This window comes from Abramis brama (genome assembly GCF_963993115.1).
Source record: "Abramis brama genome assembly, chromosome: 1".
In the NCBI taxonomy this organism is placed as follows: domain Eukaryota; kingdom Metazoa; phylum Chordata; class Actinopteri; order Cypriniformes; family Leuciscidae; genus Abramis; species Abramis brama.
Genome location: NC_139963.1, coordinates 49536812 through 49555201, shown reverse-complemented (window position 1 = coordinate 49555201; position 18390 = coordinate 49536812). Strand labels below are relative to the sequence as shown.

The following is an 18390-nucleotide window of genomic DNA, read 5'->3' as shown; positions in this document are numbered from 1 at the left end:
GCCTTTATATCAAGAAATTATGACTTTATAACACAATTGGGACTCTATATGACACAATTCTCACTTTATAACACACAATTACTAGATAAATTAACAATTAACTTTTTATTTTTTTTATTCTGTGGCGGAAACAAGCTTCCATAGAATAATTAGAAAATAATAATAATAATAATAATTTGCATTGCTAAAATGATTCCTTTCATGCTCACTTTGTGATGGGTTCATCCTACGAGTCCACTTACGAAAACTGGAACGTAGACCTTCAGAGGGGAAATATGGATATTATCCATAAGCCACTTGCTACTGTATTGTACTGTATTTTTTTTCTTTTTTCTTTTTTTACAAATTAAACATTAATTATTAATTATTCTTAACTGGAAGCCAATGTTTACCCAGAGGTGGATTGTTTGTTGTGTGGCAAACAGGCCTTAATTCTTCAGGAGTCCTCAGGTTAGGATTTCTGTTTTCCTCCACTGTTGTCTCAATGCCCTCCAGAATTGACTGGTCTCCTTTCCTCTGTAGATGATGGTGTGGTCTTCTGCAGGTCTGCAGTGGATGCTCCAGTGAATCTACAGCATCGGAGTCTTTAATGCTCATGTACTCCTTCTGCACTATTCTCGACTCTTGCTTGGCCACAGAATCTGGAATTGCAGAAACAACATTTCTAGCAGGTGCAATGTATTAACTACTCACAGTGGCATTTGTGATCACCCTCTGTCTGAATTCTCAGTTTTAGTTTTGGATTTATTTTTAGAAAGAAAGAAAGAAAGAAAGAAAGAAGGTCACCTGGCCCCAGTCTGTCATGATTGGTCTACCATGAGCATGTGTCATAAATGTAAAACCCCTTACAATATGTGCTGTGGAGGCTTCCTGCTGTTGGCCTCAAATGAAAGAGAAACTATAAATGCAATATGCAAATCAAATACTCTAATCAATAATTACATATTTCTGGAGACTCAAGTCTTGTTCATATGGTGTTTTATTCAATTCTGAAAGTCATAAACAATCAGGTTATCATTATACACTGCCTAGCCAAAGAAAAAAAAAAAGGTTGCTGTTTGGATTTAAATAAGAAAATACTTGTATTTTTATATACTTTTAAGATTTTATGATTGAATAATTATTGCAGAGATGATCATGTTGCCACATGTTCTTCATGATCTCTGATCCACACTTTAACAATTTTGAGCCAAAGAAAACTTTTTTTTTTCAGGCAGTATATTTCAAAACAGTTAATAAATTCCCCCAAAAATATTAATTACATGTAAAATTAAAATTAAAATGACTGTTTCAAATAAGAAACAATAATAGATCTTATACAGCAAATTTTACTTAAATATAAAACTCCCTGTTCAGAGGTTGGTTTGCTTTCTCTTTCCTGCTGAACTTTCCTGATTGTCATCTATGGAAAAAAATCATTTAAAAAAGAATGTAGCTAACTGAAGACTCAAATCTCATCATTTAATATTGTTTTTAGTATTATTATTAATTTTTATTAATATTCATAATCAGTAGTATTATGTATCTGTTTTATACTTTTTATATACATTTATAATCATTTGTAATCATTGTATTTTGTGAATCATGAAGGAGAGACTTTGAGTGAGTGTGTGTGTGTTGAAGACTGAAATGTATGTGCAGTGTGTTCCACTGAGCATAGCATAAGGTGATACATTCATATGTTAATGGGAACCACATGTTTCTCTGGTAATGCACTGTTTAGTCACATTATAATGGGCATCATGTGTTTCTCTGCATAATGCAGTTTTTCTGGTCAGCATATACAATAACTGATAGTCTTTGTCTATGACAGAGAGATGAAATATTGGTCAGTAGTATAAAACCAAGCCCTTTTGTCCGAAAGGCAGAGAAGATGACTGAGAAGCTGAATCAAGACCTTCGTTTGGTCCATTTTCTCTACCTCCTATGTCTTATATAAAATAAATAAATAAGAGATCCCTTGGCAAAATCACTGGTGTCTGCTTCCATGAAAACAACCAACAGGGTAAAGCAAGATTTTTTAAATCTACATAGCTAAATATTAGCACAAATATCTTGCTACCTTAATAAGAGCCAAGAGTAGGTTAAGCAAGTGTAGCATGGTGCTTTATTTCCCCCATTTTTGAATCCACAGTCCGTATATGTGCACTTAGTATGTGAAAGAACTTATGAAAAGATTCTGTATGAACAGACTCACCAGATTGTCTGGATGATCTGCCCAAGTCATCCATCTTCACCCAAGTCACCAGTCACCTTCCACGGTAAAGTACATCAGGTAGTAAAAGACTTTGTTCCAGCAGTTTTTGTATTACTGTAGGTGTGAGTAACATGAAAAGCATGTCTTCATTTTACAGTAAAACTCAGAAACCAGTTGCACTTGATTTGACATACATTCCATACATCTTCCTGCATTATGATCACCAGAGCTGTTTGATCTGTCAGAGGACTGCCTGACACAAAAATACTGTGGCTATAAAACCGCATTCCACAGATAACATGGCAGTGAGGAATGGGTTGTGTGAACAGAAATGAAGTGTTCTCTCAACTCCCTGTTCGATTGACTCCCGGTGCCAATGCATTGATGAACTCAACATTTGGATGTGCCAAAACTTTCTTCAGTTAAACAAAGACAAAACTGAAGTCATTGCATTTGGAAATAAAGATGAAGTTCTCAAGGTGAACGCATACCTTCACTCTAGGGGTCAAACAACTAAACATCAAGTCAGGAATCTTGGTGTGACACTAGAGTCAGACCTTAGTTTCAGTAGTCATGTCAAAGCAATAACTAAATCAGCATACTATCATCTGAAAAATATTGCAAGAATTAGATGCTTTGTTTCCAGACAAGACTTAGAGAAACTTGTGCATGCTTTCATCACCAGCAGGGTGGATTATTGTAATGGACTCCTCACTGGCCTTCCCAAAAAGACCATAAGACAGTTGCAGCTCATACAGAACGCTGCCGCCAGGATTCTGAGCAGAACCAGAAAATATGAACATATCACACCAGTCCTCAGGTCTTTACACTGGCTCCCAGTTAAATTTAGGATTGATTTTAAAGTATTATTACTGGTATATAAATCATTCAATGGCCTAGGACCTCAATACATTGCAGATATGCTCACTGAATATAAACCCAACAGATCACTCAGGTCACTAGGATCATATCAGCTAGAAATACCAAGGTTTCACTCTAAGCATGGCGAGTCCGCTTTTAGCTATTATGCCAGCCGCAGCTGGAACCAGCTTCCAGAGGAGATCAGACAGCACTGTGCCGCTGTTCGTCCGACTGTTTGTACTGTACTGTATTTTATTTTTCTAAACTGTTTTAATTATTCTTTTTTTTTTTTTTTTTTTTTTTCTTCTATGTAAGGCACTTTGAATTGCCATTGTGTATGAAATGTGCTATATAAATAAACTTGCCTTGCCTTGCCTTGCCTTGCCTCTTCCAAACAATTAGATAAAGATCTGAGCGATTCTCTAGTGGCCATTGCGTTTTCACAACGTTTGTTACCCACATACTGTGCACACATGTGTATACCCAACGCTATCTCACTACCAATTCATACGAACTCGTACGATTTGTCCAAACCACTGATCTATATAGAATGACTGGATAGCTCATGACGTCATAAACAGTGAAGCCATATTGGTATTCCCTAGTGAGCTCACGCGTTCTATTGAATCAATAGGAAATTTTATGATTTGACTGAAAAAACATTGCCTAACGAGACACAGTTTTTAAATCTAAAGTCTCCCTGTACACTCTCACATCGCAAACATCCTAAGCATTTAAATGGGTATTTGTTTAAAGTCGGAAATTGTTCGTGCTTATTAAAAAACGGCAATTTCTTTGCAAAAGGAATAAAAAGCTGTACGAGAACACTACCGGCCTTCACTGAAAAGCGATCTTCACAGGTAAGAAAAACAGTTTGATACTATTAATTAAATAGTGAATGCTAAAAACCTATATTTTTGTGAATTGGTGAATATTCAGGTGAATATATTGTTTCGTAGCCACGAATTAATAATACCTCAGCCCGTTATAATTTGTTCCCTCGTTTTATTATATTGTAGCCACGTTGTAATTCGTTAAATCAAAATGAGGGAGGGAATTAGTTCGTCGTTCAAGTCGTCGTAACAACAAATTATTTAGATCAGTGGACAGGGCGCATAAGAACAAGCAGAGAGAGCCCCGGCCGCGCGCGCGCACTCTCACCGCCTTCACATTACACATTAGTATTTTGCGGTGTTAAGGTGAATGTTTTTCTTCATTGAAATTCACTGAATATTGTTTACTCATCATTCCGTTACACTGTTGCACCTCTAAGCGGCGCTCCACGTTAATGTCAACGCACAAAAGCCTGCATAAACTGAGCATGTGCAGCATTCCTCCTGTCTGAGATCAGTTATAACAGCTGCTGCTGTGTCAGTGATCAACTGGTTTAAATATCGTCTTTACACAAAATATTGTTAACATCTGATTAATGTTGTTGAGCTAAAACATTTCATCACTGCGGATCTGACAAGGCATTTTTTCCTGGTGTTTCTGATGGAGTCACAGCGCCTCCTTCAGGAGACAAAACAGCGGCACACGATTCAAAGTGAAAGTGAAAGCAGTTCTGATATTTTGTAAGTTCTCTTATGATGTTAGACATTTCACCTCGACTCTCTAGTGTGTTTCTCACCAAGTTGTACTTCCTACTTTTTGTATATGCAAATGGACTTCATCCAATATACTTATGTGTGACGTGTCTATTAATTTCACCTTCAGCGTGGATTATTTATTTATTTATTTTATTTCTTTATTTAATTTTTCTTTGGGGGGGGGGGGGGGGGGGCATGATTGTGTGATATTCTAACGTCTTCTATTGTGACATTCAGCACACTTTATTTTAAGGAAAAAACACTTTCCTGTGTGTTCATACCAATGGAGGAGTTTGTAAAGGACTCTAGTGCAGTCCCTGCAGGTGTGTGTGTGTGTGTGTGTGTGTGTGTGTGCATGCTGTTTAAACAACAAAAGGAGACTGGATTGTTTGAATCTCCCTCCTCTTCACCCAAACCCGCTTTTGTGAAATATGCTTTTCGCAATAATAACTTCTTAAAAATAGACATGTTCCAAAACAACACTCTTACACCACCAGATGTTATTATTATACACTGCAGTCAATTTGTGAATGATGTCACTGGAAGAAAAAATTACTGTTGTCTAATCATTATTTCATAAGAAATGAGGTTAGAGAAGTATTTTTTAGACTTATTCATAGAATATAACCTGCTAAACACTATCTTCTTCAATTTAAAAAGATATAGATGTCAAATTTTGCTTTTGCAATGTTTGTCAAGACACAGTTATTCATATGTTACTGTGCATTAATGTCTGGCAAAATGTACTTGATTTTATTGTTCAAAATATTGATGGAAATTCTATTTTACAGTGGAAACACAGAGGTTTCTAGCAAGTCAGAAAGACAAACTCACACGTTTGATTAATTACATTTTTTAATGACAAAATTTCATTCATAACATTCAGTTTGAGTCTGGAAAATCGTGTCACTTTCTCGAGGAAAGTGCTTCAAAATACCCAGATCAAATGAAATATGAGAGAGAGATAAAATATGGAAGCAGTTGTGCTGCTGTGTGAGGTTTTAGCAGAACTCACGTGTCCTGTTGGAGAAACAATGAAACGTCAAATCTACAGTGCTAATCTATTGGAAATTTGCCTGATAAATAACAAAGCTTTTAAAAAAAGTAGTGAAGACATACCATCAGACTCTTGCTCAGGCAAAGGTTCTTCAGCATTCGCTGTATAGGCATTCAGTGATTCGGCAGCTAGAAAACCATGATAAAAGGAAGTGTGTAGTGGCAGTGCAGTGCTACATGAATAAAGCTGAAACAATATCTGAATATTTGAATTCTAAATAATATCTGAAAAAGGCATTGCAATGTATAATAATAATTGAATGCTTGCAGTTTGCCTACCTAGTTTTTCAATAATTGGTTCTTTGAGGGTACGGTGAGAGACAAAACAATCATATTGATCTTTGTCCTCCTCCTTGATCTCCACACTCTTCCTCAGCTGATAGGATCCATCATGGTTTGGTCTGATTTCTGAGGATTCAATCTGATCGTCAGGCAGAGATGTGTTATCTTTCCTAATGGTCATCATCACGTCTTTGGGGTGGAAGCCGGTGGCCAGACAGGTCAGTTTTAGCTTGGATCTGTCCGTAATATACCTTATTACAAACAAATGCACATCTGGAGGAGCTGGAAACACAGGAACCAGTGGATTAATCAGTTTCATCTCTATATGAAACCTGCAGATAATAAACAAATCTCATCCTCATTCAGACTGTCAGTTCAAATATGATTGTTGTGCATATCCGATTGGAATCCGAACACATTTAGCATGTGTGAACGGCAAAAATAAATAAATCACATTGAAACGTCAGACGTGTTATAAGAAACATGCTTAAAGTTGCTGCAGAAACAAGGTTGTTGCAGTTAAAGGTGCATTGTGTAATATTAAGGAGGATCTGTTGACATAAATGCAATATCATATACATAACTATGTTTTCAGTAAAGACCTTGAACCGTTATGTTTTTATTACCTTAGAATGAGCCATTTCTATCTACACACACCGCAGGTCCCCTTACATCGACATGTTTCTACAGGAGCCCTAAACGGACAAACTCGTTTCATTACTATGTTGTTCAGCGAATAAAACACCAACATGAATAAAGTTACAATAATATTCGCAATAACATATCGTTTTACTGAATAATTAAGTAAACCTAATTTCCTAATTTATCTTTGTGAAGAAACCTCATTGCTGGACTGGCTACTCTCTTCTGTCTCAGACGACGACATCACTTCCTGTCGGCCACCATAACTTCTGTTGGTTGCAATCCGCAACCTCACCACTAGATGCTGCTAAAATTACACTCTGCACCTTTAAGCGCAGGCGCGAGCAAAACATTACAGTATAACGGTGATATGATTGAGTCTGGCCTCCTTCTACCGCTGCCTCAGAAGACGCAGTAGTCCTGCACGCCAGCTCACATCGTGTCATGTTTTAAATAAGACAACATCTGTGCTGCAAGTGCAAACCCCTCTGTGTTGCTGCTGTTGCTGATGTTTTTTTTGTATACCCACCAACACAATGTCATTTCCATAGAGCGCAATGCAGATATTCCGGAAAACGAAAGAGCGGCATGGACACACAAATCAAATCTGAAGAGATACTCCTTGTGGACAGTGAATAATTTAAGCTCAGATTACATTCGGATGCACGGATAATCAGATTTGGACTGACAATGTGAACACATCCAAACTCACATCCATTTCTGAGCTCCTCGTCTGCATATTCTCTGAATTTGTTGAGCCAGTCCACACACTCTTTCTCCAGGTAGCCTTTGGTGTATTGGTTTAGGATCGGCACATAGTCCCACTTTCTCTTGGTTGGTAGAGCTTCGTCAACTGGGGCGACCCATTGAGACTCTTTATCATCAAAAGACAAGAAGTTTTCTCCATCATAGCCGTACTCAGAAACACCTTTGAGATCTCCCTGCTGCTCAACTTCACATCCATGTCTCCACTGAAGAACATGAAGATCTGGAATGGAGATGAAGCAAAATGTTTGCAACAATAATAAAAACAAATAATATTAATAATAATTTAGGTTAGCATGAATGTTCCTCACCTGATGTATTGTGTCTCATGCGGTCCATCAGAATCTTGACATTGACATTAAACCACTGTTCTTTGCTCTTTCTGGACTGAGTACCTTTTTCCCAGTAATCCTCCTGCATTTTCTCTTTCATCCAGGGCTGTTTGGGAATCTTTCTCTTTTCTTCACTATTGTAATAGTCGATCTGTCTGTCGTCTAGCAGACCCATAGCACTGAATTCATAGATGCCCGGCAGATCCACAGGTTTGGACAAACCAGTGTAAATGTAATACAGCGAGTGTTTCTCTGTGATGAAGAGGAATAACATACCCATAACAAGGCATAAAAGAACTGCACTCTTAAAAATTATTTTTATGAAATTATTATTTTTATTATTTTAGATTCAGCTTGTTGGATAATTTTATTTGATTTATTTTTATTACTTTTACCCAGGGGCTGGGTAGTTTTTGTGTAACTGTGTACATTTTACTGACAACTGATCCTGAAAGAAAGTTTGTATTACATTATTATGACATACTAAATTATTACTCTAAATTATTAATAAATGTCATAATTATAAGATAAAAAGTCAAGTCTAAAGTCAATAGTCTTTTTTATTTACAATATTCTCAAAACAAGTGCTGTAGTCCTGGTAGGACATTTTGTAAATGTTTATGATGTTCTTTGGATTAATACACATACAAAAATGCTGGGTTAAAACAACCCAAGCTGGGTTAAATATGGACAAACCCAGGTACCCAACCTGGGATGCGTTTCCCAAAAGCATTGTTAGCCAAATATGTTTGCAAGTTCCGTCGTTATCAGCATAGTTTTTCCCGAGTCAGTGTTTCCCGAAACCATCGTTCTAACGAACATTCGCAAAAAGCATCGCAAAGTTGTGTGGTTGGAACGACAGCTCTTGGCCTGTGGTTAGAAGCAGAGTTCCTAGTTTGCATGACATGTGAAGTTAGTAAATCCTTATCTTGAGCAAAATAAGCAAGCTGACATTCAGTACAACCTGTGTCTTTTATTTATAAGACATACAAATGTAATTTACGTCTTTTAGTTTGTCAAGAGATTTAAAGCACTGTTTTTGAAGAGTGCTCATGTGCAAACGTGCTCTACTAAGAACAAGCCTACACTGTTAACCCTTGCTGTAAAAAAAGGCCAAATTCTGACAATATTATACCATTTTCCATTAAAACAGTAATATACCGTAGAAAACAAAACTAGCCTACAGGAATATACTGTGAATTAACAATGCTCAAAGTCGACACTCAGAGGCTGTTTTCCCAATCGTACCCTATACCCTCATACACTATTCCCTAGTTCACTAATATAGTCCACTTGAATGAAAAGAAGTGAGTGAATTGAGACACTGATGAACACCTGAAAAGCAGAATCACTGAAGGAGAGAGACAAACAAGAACAGAAAAAAGAGAAACACAAAAACTACAACTGCCTTCCAGCAAAACTGAGTGTGAAACCAGTTTACAAACCAGTTTACGATTATTTCTTTCATACATGTACAAAAGTTCTTGTTGAGAATTAACAGAGATTTAGTTATTAATAAAATTTGTTGTCACCATGATTGAGATCAGTATTTGCTTTAGTTGGTCTCTTGTCCCTTGATTTCTAACCATTCATCTCTCTCTGACTGCTGTAACAGTGAGCTTAAAAAACACATTTGTTATAGCAAGAAAAAGTCAAGAGGTAGTTGATCAGGTGTTTTTATTCTTTTGTGATCATGTCACAATCATCCTGGACATGCCTGATTTTCAGATTTTTCCTGTATATACTCATTGAAATTATGGGTATTTCATATTTAGCATATATCTGTGAATCTACAAAATGAAATCAATATTTCTGTAATCAGGTCTTCTGAAAAATATCGTAATCATAATATAGTGCATTCAATTTTATTTTACTCCTGCTTGGCTCAGACACACAGATATCAACAATCAGCACATGAATCTCAACAATGGTGAAAAGTTTCATGTCGCAATGCATGCTGGGTTCCAGGATAATATAAAACTCCCAGCATGCACTGCTGCATGAATAATAATAAAAAAGAAATATTGCCACCATTGTTGAGATTAATGTGCTAAATTGTGATATCTCTGTGTTTCTAAAACACACCGTAGCTCTGTTTTTTTGGTTTATGCATGATGTGTTAAAAAAAAAGAATCATAGTAATTTATTGCTGTAGTTTCACAGGAGTGCTAATGTAACACTTTTTCAGATAATGAAAACTCTGAATGAGTAAGAATTAAGTCCTTAGTGAATGAACAGGCAATATGATGATTTTGTCATCATAAGCATTACAACCGCAATCATTCATAAACTGTGTGCGCACAAGTGTGACTTGCAAAAAACAGCTCAAGCAGCAAAAGAAAAACAAATGTTTTAGCGTCAGCATCCCAACTAAAGCAAGCACTGATCACTATAATGGTAACACAAAAACATTTGTGTTGTAAAACAAACATTTTCAATTAAACATCTCAATAACAACTTCTGTATGACAGAAATAAAGTCATAGTGGTTAATAATAAGTGCAATAATGTGTAATGGCTGGAAGTCAGTTGTAGTTATTGTTTTTCTCTATTTTCTGTTCTTGTGTTTCTCTTTCCTTCAGTGATTCTGCTTGTTACCAGCAGGTGTTCATCGCTAATGCTCAACAATCACTTATATTCACTTAATTATCTCACTGCAACACTGTCTCTGTAGTTTGTAGTGTCGATTTTCCTGTGGGGTTGAAAGGGTTAACAGTGTAAGATAAAAAGACACACCCACAAAATGTATTTTAACAGTAATAAACTGTAAGTTATGAAACAGGTTTATACTGGCAACACTGTTGCCAGTAGTTTACTGTAAAATTTCGTTTTTGGGTCACCATTGTGCAGAAGAGTAGAGCCTGTGCTTCAGTGCAGGAGAAGATCTACAAACATTGATGATATGCTGCATGTTGCTTTATTTAACAGGTGGTGACTGTGTAGTTGCTGGTTCAGTGGAAATCTTTTTAAGTACAATAGTTTTTTAGTGGTCTCAAATGAAAGAAGTTCACAGTAATACTTTGATCACATTATTAATGCATTATAAATTTTAGTTAATACATTTAAATGAGTTGGTCAATTTAAGGCAGTCAGTTTCTGCAAGTGTAATTAGTTAACTTGAATTAGAATTTAGTGCATTTTTACAGAAACAAACTAGATTACAGTAAAGAACTCTACAATTAACAGTATTTTACTGGCAACAGTGTTGCCAGTATTTTACTGTAAAAAAACCCGGTAAGGTCTAACAGTGTATGACTGAATCTGGAAATAAAGCAAAATAACTGAGAAAAATGAGAAATAGTCCTCAGATGTCATGTCTGTAATTTATAGCAAAACATCTAGCGTTAATTCAATCTCAAACAGATTCATTAAAAGAAGTTATTACTCCACGTGCATGACGTCATAAACCAACATGGTTGAACGACCACTTTGAGACAATATGGTTTCGGGAAGCAATCGTGACTAGCTAGTTGATTTCTTCAACGATGCCTTGTACTATGGTAGTTAAGCAGCGAGTTACATCGTTGTTCGGGAAACGCACCCCTGCTGGGTGACTCAACTATTGTTTAAAAATAACTATTGCTTGCTTAAAATGAACCCAAAATTGGTTCAAAAATAACATTTATTAATTTAGTATGATAGATTAAAAATAGATAACGTTTATTAATAAATTTAATAAATAATGATTAAACAGTAAACATTTATTACATTTCTTATTAATAATCACAGGAATAATCAATATCTACATGAAATCTCTCTAACACGCTGTCAGCTGGATAAACATTTTGAATGCAACCTCTTTTACTTTATAATTTAAACAATCATAAACGTGCATGTCTTTTATGAATGTTTAACTGCTGGCCTTAACAAATTGAGAAAATGTATTCATTCTAAGTTGTTGCAACATTTTGAAAATGGAGAACTTAGCAAAAAAATTAGTATGAATTTCTTAAAGTTAATTTTCTGATCACTCCTGTTAAATATACACTGCCAAAGTTCAAAAAGGTGTGGATAGTAGCCTATTTTGAAGGGGGTTGACGTATTGTGAGTGTCATTGGTCTCATTGAGAATATTGCTTTTACTTTTATTTTTATTTTATTACTTCTTTTGTGGACTTTTTAATAAATCATTTGCACCTTGCCATCTTATGTAAGAGATTCTTTATTGAATCACTATATGCTGTTGATGATGTTCTTCTCGCCATGTTTGATGTTCAGAGTTTATAGACCCACTAATATCCCCCATACAGATGGCTTATGGGCGATGGAACAGTTTTTAAAACAAATAACGGTTGATGCGAAACCTAGTAATGGATCTAACAAGCATTGTCCATTTTCGTTTCCAGAATGATTTCTTCTTAATAGTGAAAGGAACAGCTATGGGACGTAAAATGGCACCGAATTATGCCTGCTTGTAGCTATATGGGAGTTTTTGAAAATAATTTTATTCGAAATGGATTGAATCCTTTGTTTTCTCCAAGATTTTGCTTTATAAACAGTACATTGATGATGTTTTTATGATAACGAAATCTACACCTGCTGAATTGTTTGTGTATTTTGAATTAGCTCAATTCTAGGACTGAACATTTAAAGTTTACTATGAAACGTGACACAGCAAGTATCAGTTTTGTTGATGTAAAAGTATATTTCCGAGAGTAAACGTTGAGTGGTGAGTTTTTATCCTAAACCTCTTGTTAAGAGTTTTCATATTAGCCAGTTTGTGGCACAGAAAAATCATACTCGCAATGGTCTATGGTTTAACTCTAAGATTTATGAATCGTGGTTATCGCAGAGAAATGATAAATGATGTTAAAAATAAATTTGGAGATACATCTCAAAATACAAGGTTAATAATAAAAACAATCATGTAATGGTCCTGTTTGCATTGTAAAGGATTCGGCATTGGATGTGGAGTTTTGCAGAGTCTTATATAGAGATCCAAAAATTGCAGTATATTTAAAGAAGGTCCTCGATTGGTTTTTAAATGTCAAAATCGGGCTTGCCTCCTTGTTAAATTGGGTTTAGGCTATTCCGACTCTTCCCTCTGTCGGGGTGTGGAAACTGTGCCCAGGGTGCTTTTACATATGAGTGTAAGGCTTTTACTGCTCCTAATATTTTGATACGTGGCATCATCACTTGTTCTTCTACACATGTGATTTATCTTATCCGTGTCCATGTGGTCTCGCTTAAAACTTCAAGATCATTTCACATTCACAGTAAAATCAGGACGGGAGATTATCGCAGTCCGATACACAGTGTTGTTTCTACCCAAATTTGGGTATAATATAAAAATGTAATTAAAAAAATAAATAAACCAATGTTTGGGTTGGTCCATATCTTACCCAAAGTTGAGTTGAAACAACCAAGATTTTTTTTTTTTTTTTGGAGTGTAGCGTCACACTTCAGACATGCGGTTCATATTGTTAGTGCCTTACAATACATTGGCATAAAGAAGGCATAGAAAAGATTTTGAGAGGAACTGTTACACTGTAAAAAATTTGTAACCCTCCCAAATCAAAAATTTCAATTGACCGATAACATCAAAATTTTTCAATTGGCCCAAGTGAAATTCTGTAAATTCTAAAATTAAATGTACAGATTTTTACTTGGGCCAATTGAAAAATTTAGATGTTATCGGTCAATTGAAATTTTTGATTTGGGAGGGTTACAAATTTTTTACAGTGTACACCAATAAAGATTTGTATTCTGTTTCACAAAGTTTGTGCCTAATGAAGACACTGATGTTCGAAACGTACAAGTTAATAATAATAATAATAAAAATAATAATTACCTGCTTGAATTGAAGGCAAAGTCCCATAAAGAAGAAAGGCACAAAGCAGAGCAAAGATCTTCATCGTCACGCTCGTGATCATGACTGAAAGCATTACGTTTACTTTTTCATGGCTATAGATACCCAGAAATATAGCCTATTTGAAATGTGTTTAAGCAAGAAGCGCAATTCCTGAAATCTGGTCTGAGAGAAACGTGCACACTGAAGTGTAAATCTTGTGGTGAAAAATAAAGACCACAGCCAGTGAGAAAAAAAAAAAGACTGAGGTTTGCAAATGCCGTGTGAAAGTACACTTAAATATCACAGGACAGATTAAAAAAAAATACTTCACACTGCAGTTGTTTACTGCGATAAAGAAAGGTTGTACCAGACAGCTATTGGGGCCTAAACATAATTTCACTGAAAATGTTTGAGTTTTCTGATGGCATGAAATAATGTAAAACTGTGTCTGCGTGGCTTTTCTCCTCCAACAGTTTTGTGCCAATTTACACATCTCTTGGTTACATCATTTTTTTTTTAATGTGTGCTTGGTATTTAATCAAACAAAACTTGACGAAACACACAAAAAAAACCATCACAATAAAAAGCAGATTTATCAAAGTTTTATCAAACAACAGTGATTTCTGTTAGGCTACTGACAGACAGGATGTGGTACACTGTCCCCCCATATATATACGTATATATGTTTTTTTTTTGTTTTTTTTTACGATATGTGTGGGCAACTGACATATATTTACCGAAATCAGTTTCACTTTTAGGAAATATAAAGAGTTAATGTATAACTTTACATCTGCTTTGTATGTTATTCTTTATAGAGTGGCATGTGTCCCCCAGTCTAACCCTCTAAACTTCACTTAGAAAATAAACAGCTAAATATATTTTTAATATTTTTTTAAAAAAAACACCTCATCCTAATGTGCCTTGATAAGTTCTTATTTGCATCAAAGATACATCCTAGGATGCGCTGGGATAAATCTTCAGTGATGTTCCTGAGGTCATTGGGTGTTTTGGCTCTTTCAGCATCATACACCCTCACCCAGGTGACCCGGCCAGGGGCGATCGAGACGCTTTGGCTTCACTTTTCAGGACTTGTGCTGCACGCTTGGTCTGGACTGATGAAATATTTGGCCACACCCCAAACCATGTGACCAGGAAGAAAAAAGTTGTGTAGTCTCCTCATTTACTGATAGCATTTACTACAGTATGTTAAGTGGTCTAAATATACATTTTTATTAATGTATATCGTCTGTGGAAGGTGTAGGATCATAAAATGTGTTCAGTCATTTCATTCGATCTGAATGAAATAATACCATGTGTTCCCTGCCAGTCAACGTGTGTTTGCAGACCTAACTGCACAGCCTGTTCACCCTGTTCAAATTTTCTTCACATTTTCTTTCTAAAAGTGACCAAAAAGCCATTTAAAGCAGTTAATTAAATAATAATAATCATCAACATCCTCAGCAGGGGATCCCCAGACATTACAATTAAGTGCCTCAACTAATGGAAACAGTGACTTCAAATGAAACACATTAGAGTTAAACCTCCGTTTAATCCTCCTCTGCTGAGATCTTCACAGATTTAATGTGTTCTTTTCTCTTCAGTTGATTTCATCTAAGGCTGTGTCTGAAGTCAGTTGTAGTTCTTGTGTTTCTGCTCGTCTCTTTTTCTGTTCTCTTCTTTCCTTCAGTGATTCTGCTTGTTAACAGGCTTATTAAGGCTGAGATGACTTCATATTTAATATACACAGACTTTGTGGCTCAGATAAGATCCAGTTCTGGTTTATTTCTTTGCTCTTGGCTGACATGTGGCATTGCTATGGCCTGCTTGTGGCCCACATCTGGCAAACAGGAGCGGTCCGCGTGCCATCATTCCACGCTGCATGTGGGCCAGATCATCATTCCACAAGTGCCAGATGTGGGCCGGATCTGGCCTGAAACAATGTTGCTATCTGGGTACTGCTATTCCTAAATCACAAGTATAAAGTTGGGAAGGCTGAGGTCCTTGTTCCGTTTTCTTCTACTTTAGTTTTCTGTTCCTCTTTCTGTCCAAAGTGTTAACAACAGTTCCCTGTTCCTCTATTAATAGTGTCTTAGTCCGATCCGCGTGACTGAACTCATATAGTGGTTAAACCATGGTTAATTTTTGTAAGGGTTAACATGGCTATCAAGACCGTTAAGAAAACGAATTCAGTAAATGTACTTGATGATACAGGAAAGCACATGAGACTAGAATATGAACACAACATGATACATTGCATATTCTGGCTGCATCTGCTTGCCAACACGTAGGCCAGTGCATGCCGGTTAGAAATTGTGTGCGACTTGATAAATTACATGACCATATATTCTGTCATATAAGCAGTATAAGTGTAAAAAAAAAAAAAAAAAATAGACCACCAATTGCTTATTATTATTACATTGTATTTATAGCAACACTTTAATATGTGAATTTTATTATCAGAAAACTAAACACATTAAGCATTGTCAAGCTTTTATTTGTGCTTAATGAATAAAACAGCAGAAATGCGCTCTCAGGTTTATGGCTATTTGACCTGCCACAAGATGATACTGTTTTTTGACACTCCTGACGCTTATAATCTTTCCCACAAAACAATCAGACGAAGCTTTCAAAGAATTAAGAGGTCCAGTTCTGGTTTATTTCTTTGCTCTTGGCTGACATGTGGCATTGCTATGCAGAGGTGTAAAGTCCAGGTTCAGAAAGTAAAAGTCCTCCTCAGTATTTTGTTCCAATCACCTGGATTTGCTAATTCAGCAGGAGAGAGAACTAATTAGTGAAATCAGCTGACTGAGTTCATGGGTGGAATAAACATATGGCAAGACTTTTACTCTTTGACCCCTAGACTATACAACTCTGCTGCTTGTTATATTTAAAAGGCAGTAACTGTATTGCAATGATGTTTGTTAACTTCTTTGTAAAATTGATGTTTTTTTATTTTTTTTATTTATTCGGTTAAGTTTCAGACATGCACAAAGTATTTGGAGTTTAGTAAATGCAAATAAATGCACAGTCTGTCATTGTCCCAGCACTCTTTTGTGAGTTTTGTGACTCTTTTTTTTCTTTCGTGTGACTTTATATAAGCAACTTTGAGTAAATTATTGAGAAGGACACAGTGGCCAGGTCAGGCCTCCTCATGAAGCAGACTCAGATTCAATGTAAATGTAAAAAGAGAAGTGCGAATATGTCCCGTTACAACATTGGTGAAGCTACAGTTTCTGTTTCACTTGAAAAGATCTGTAATTTATTTGCGTCTTTTGCTTCTTTCAAACTAATCCATGTTTATACACAGCAAAATCCCCAGTGTTAAATTAACACTCCTCAGTGTACATATGTGTCCACACTACAGGGTGTTAATTAACACTGAAGCAGTGTTGAAGTTAATGAGATAATTAAGTGATTAATTAAGTGATGATTGGCCATTAGTGGTGACACCTGATGATAACAAGTAGACTCACTGAAGGAAAGAGAAAAAACAATAACAGAAAAAAGAGAAACACAAGAACTACTGACTTTGAACCATTATTGCACTTATTATTTTACCAGTTTGACTTTATTTCTGTCATACATCTACACACGGTCTTATTTAGATTTAACAGAAGTTTAGATGGTAATGTTTTATGGAATATTTCGTTTCATGTCACCATTATGGTGACCAGTGTTTGCTTTAGTTGGGCTCTTGACCCTTTACTATTTAACATTAGTATTTCTCTGGCTGCTCCAACTCTGTGCTTATAGAGTATATGTGTTGTGGCAAGAGAAACTATTATTTGGGCTGTGTTTCCTGAAAGCATCGCACATCTAATTTGATCGAATAGACCATTTGTTGCAGTTGGTCTGTGATCAAGTTAGGCTTAAGATGCTTTTGGAACTGCAGCCCTGATTATGTTTTGATGATGAAATTACTAGTGATCTGATTTACTGATGGCACCCGTCATTATAAACTGATTATCTAAATGTTTTATTAATTTTTCACTACAGTAGTTACTTCCAACAATGTTTTAGGAATCTGAAGGTTTTAAATTCACACACAGACATCAAGAATCTACATATGAATCTCAACAATGGTGACAATCAAACAAATGCTTAATGTTGCAGTGCATGATGGGAGCCACCAATCAGAACGCATCAATGGCTCACATCATGCATTGCAGCATGAATAAATTATGCAGCTGAATTGTCCTGTAATTTTCATTGTTTTTTTTTTCTGTTTGCTTTTATTTTGCTATTGTTTTGTTCTGACTTTAGTAGCTTGTTTTGTGATGTTCAGAGTTGATCTGTTTGTCACTAGTTTGTTTTTTGTCACCATTGTTGAGATTCATATGCTGATTCTTGATGTCTGTGCGTTTAAACACAATAACTTCTTTGCACAAAGTATTTTCAAAATTTTTCATATTGCTGTTGGATCTCAAACTGTAGAATCTCAGAACTACAATTACCAATTCTAAAACAAGACATCAAGCATATAGTCAAAAATTTAGACTCTGAATGGCATCAGTGAATCAGGACACTATATGATAATGTTTTTATCACCAAAACATATTGTGAGCAGGTCATGTTTTCTCTTGCAGTAACAAATGTGCTTTATAAACACAGAGTTGTAGCAACCAGAGAAAAACTAATATTTAAAAAATGAAAAGGGTCAAGAGCCCAACTAAAGCAAACGCTGACCACCAAAATGGTAACTTGAAAAGAAAAATTCCATAAAACATTACCGTCTAAACTTCTGTTAAATCTCAAGAACTTTTGTCGATGTATGACAGAAATAAAGTCAAACTGGTAATAAGTGCAACAATGTGTAATGACTCGAAGTCAGTTGTAGTTCTTGTGTTTCTCTTTTTTCTGTTATTGTTTTTTCTCTT

At 35.7% G+C, this 18390-nt stretch overlaps 1 protein-coding gene across 1 annotated transcript; it reads right to left on the bottom strand.

Moving 5' to 3' along the window:
- Positions 1-5487: 5487 nt before the first annotated feature.
- LOC311080799 (H-2 class I histocompatibility antigen, Q10 alpha chain-like) lies at positions 5488-13633 on the bottom strand. Its single transcript, XM_084110937.1, has 6 exons — positions 13514-13633; positions 7704-7976; positions 7340-7615; positions 5983-6267; positions 5767-5832; positions 5488-5667 (listed from the first exon to the last, which is right to left on the bottom strand). Exons 1-6 carry the CDS (start codon positions 13605-13607, stop codon positions 5576-5578), a joined length of 1086 nt encoding a protein of 361 aa, XP_083967063.1. The 5' UTR covers positions 13608-13633; the 3' UTR covers positions 5488-5575.
- Between the last annotated feature and the right edge of the window lie 4757 nt (positions 13634-18390).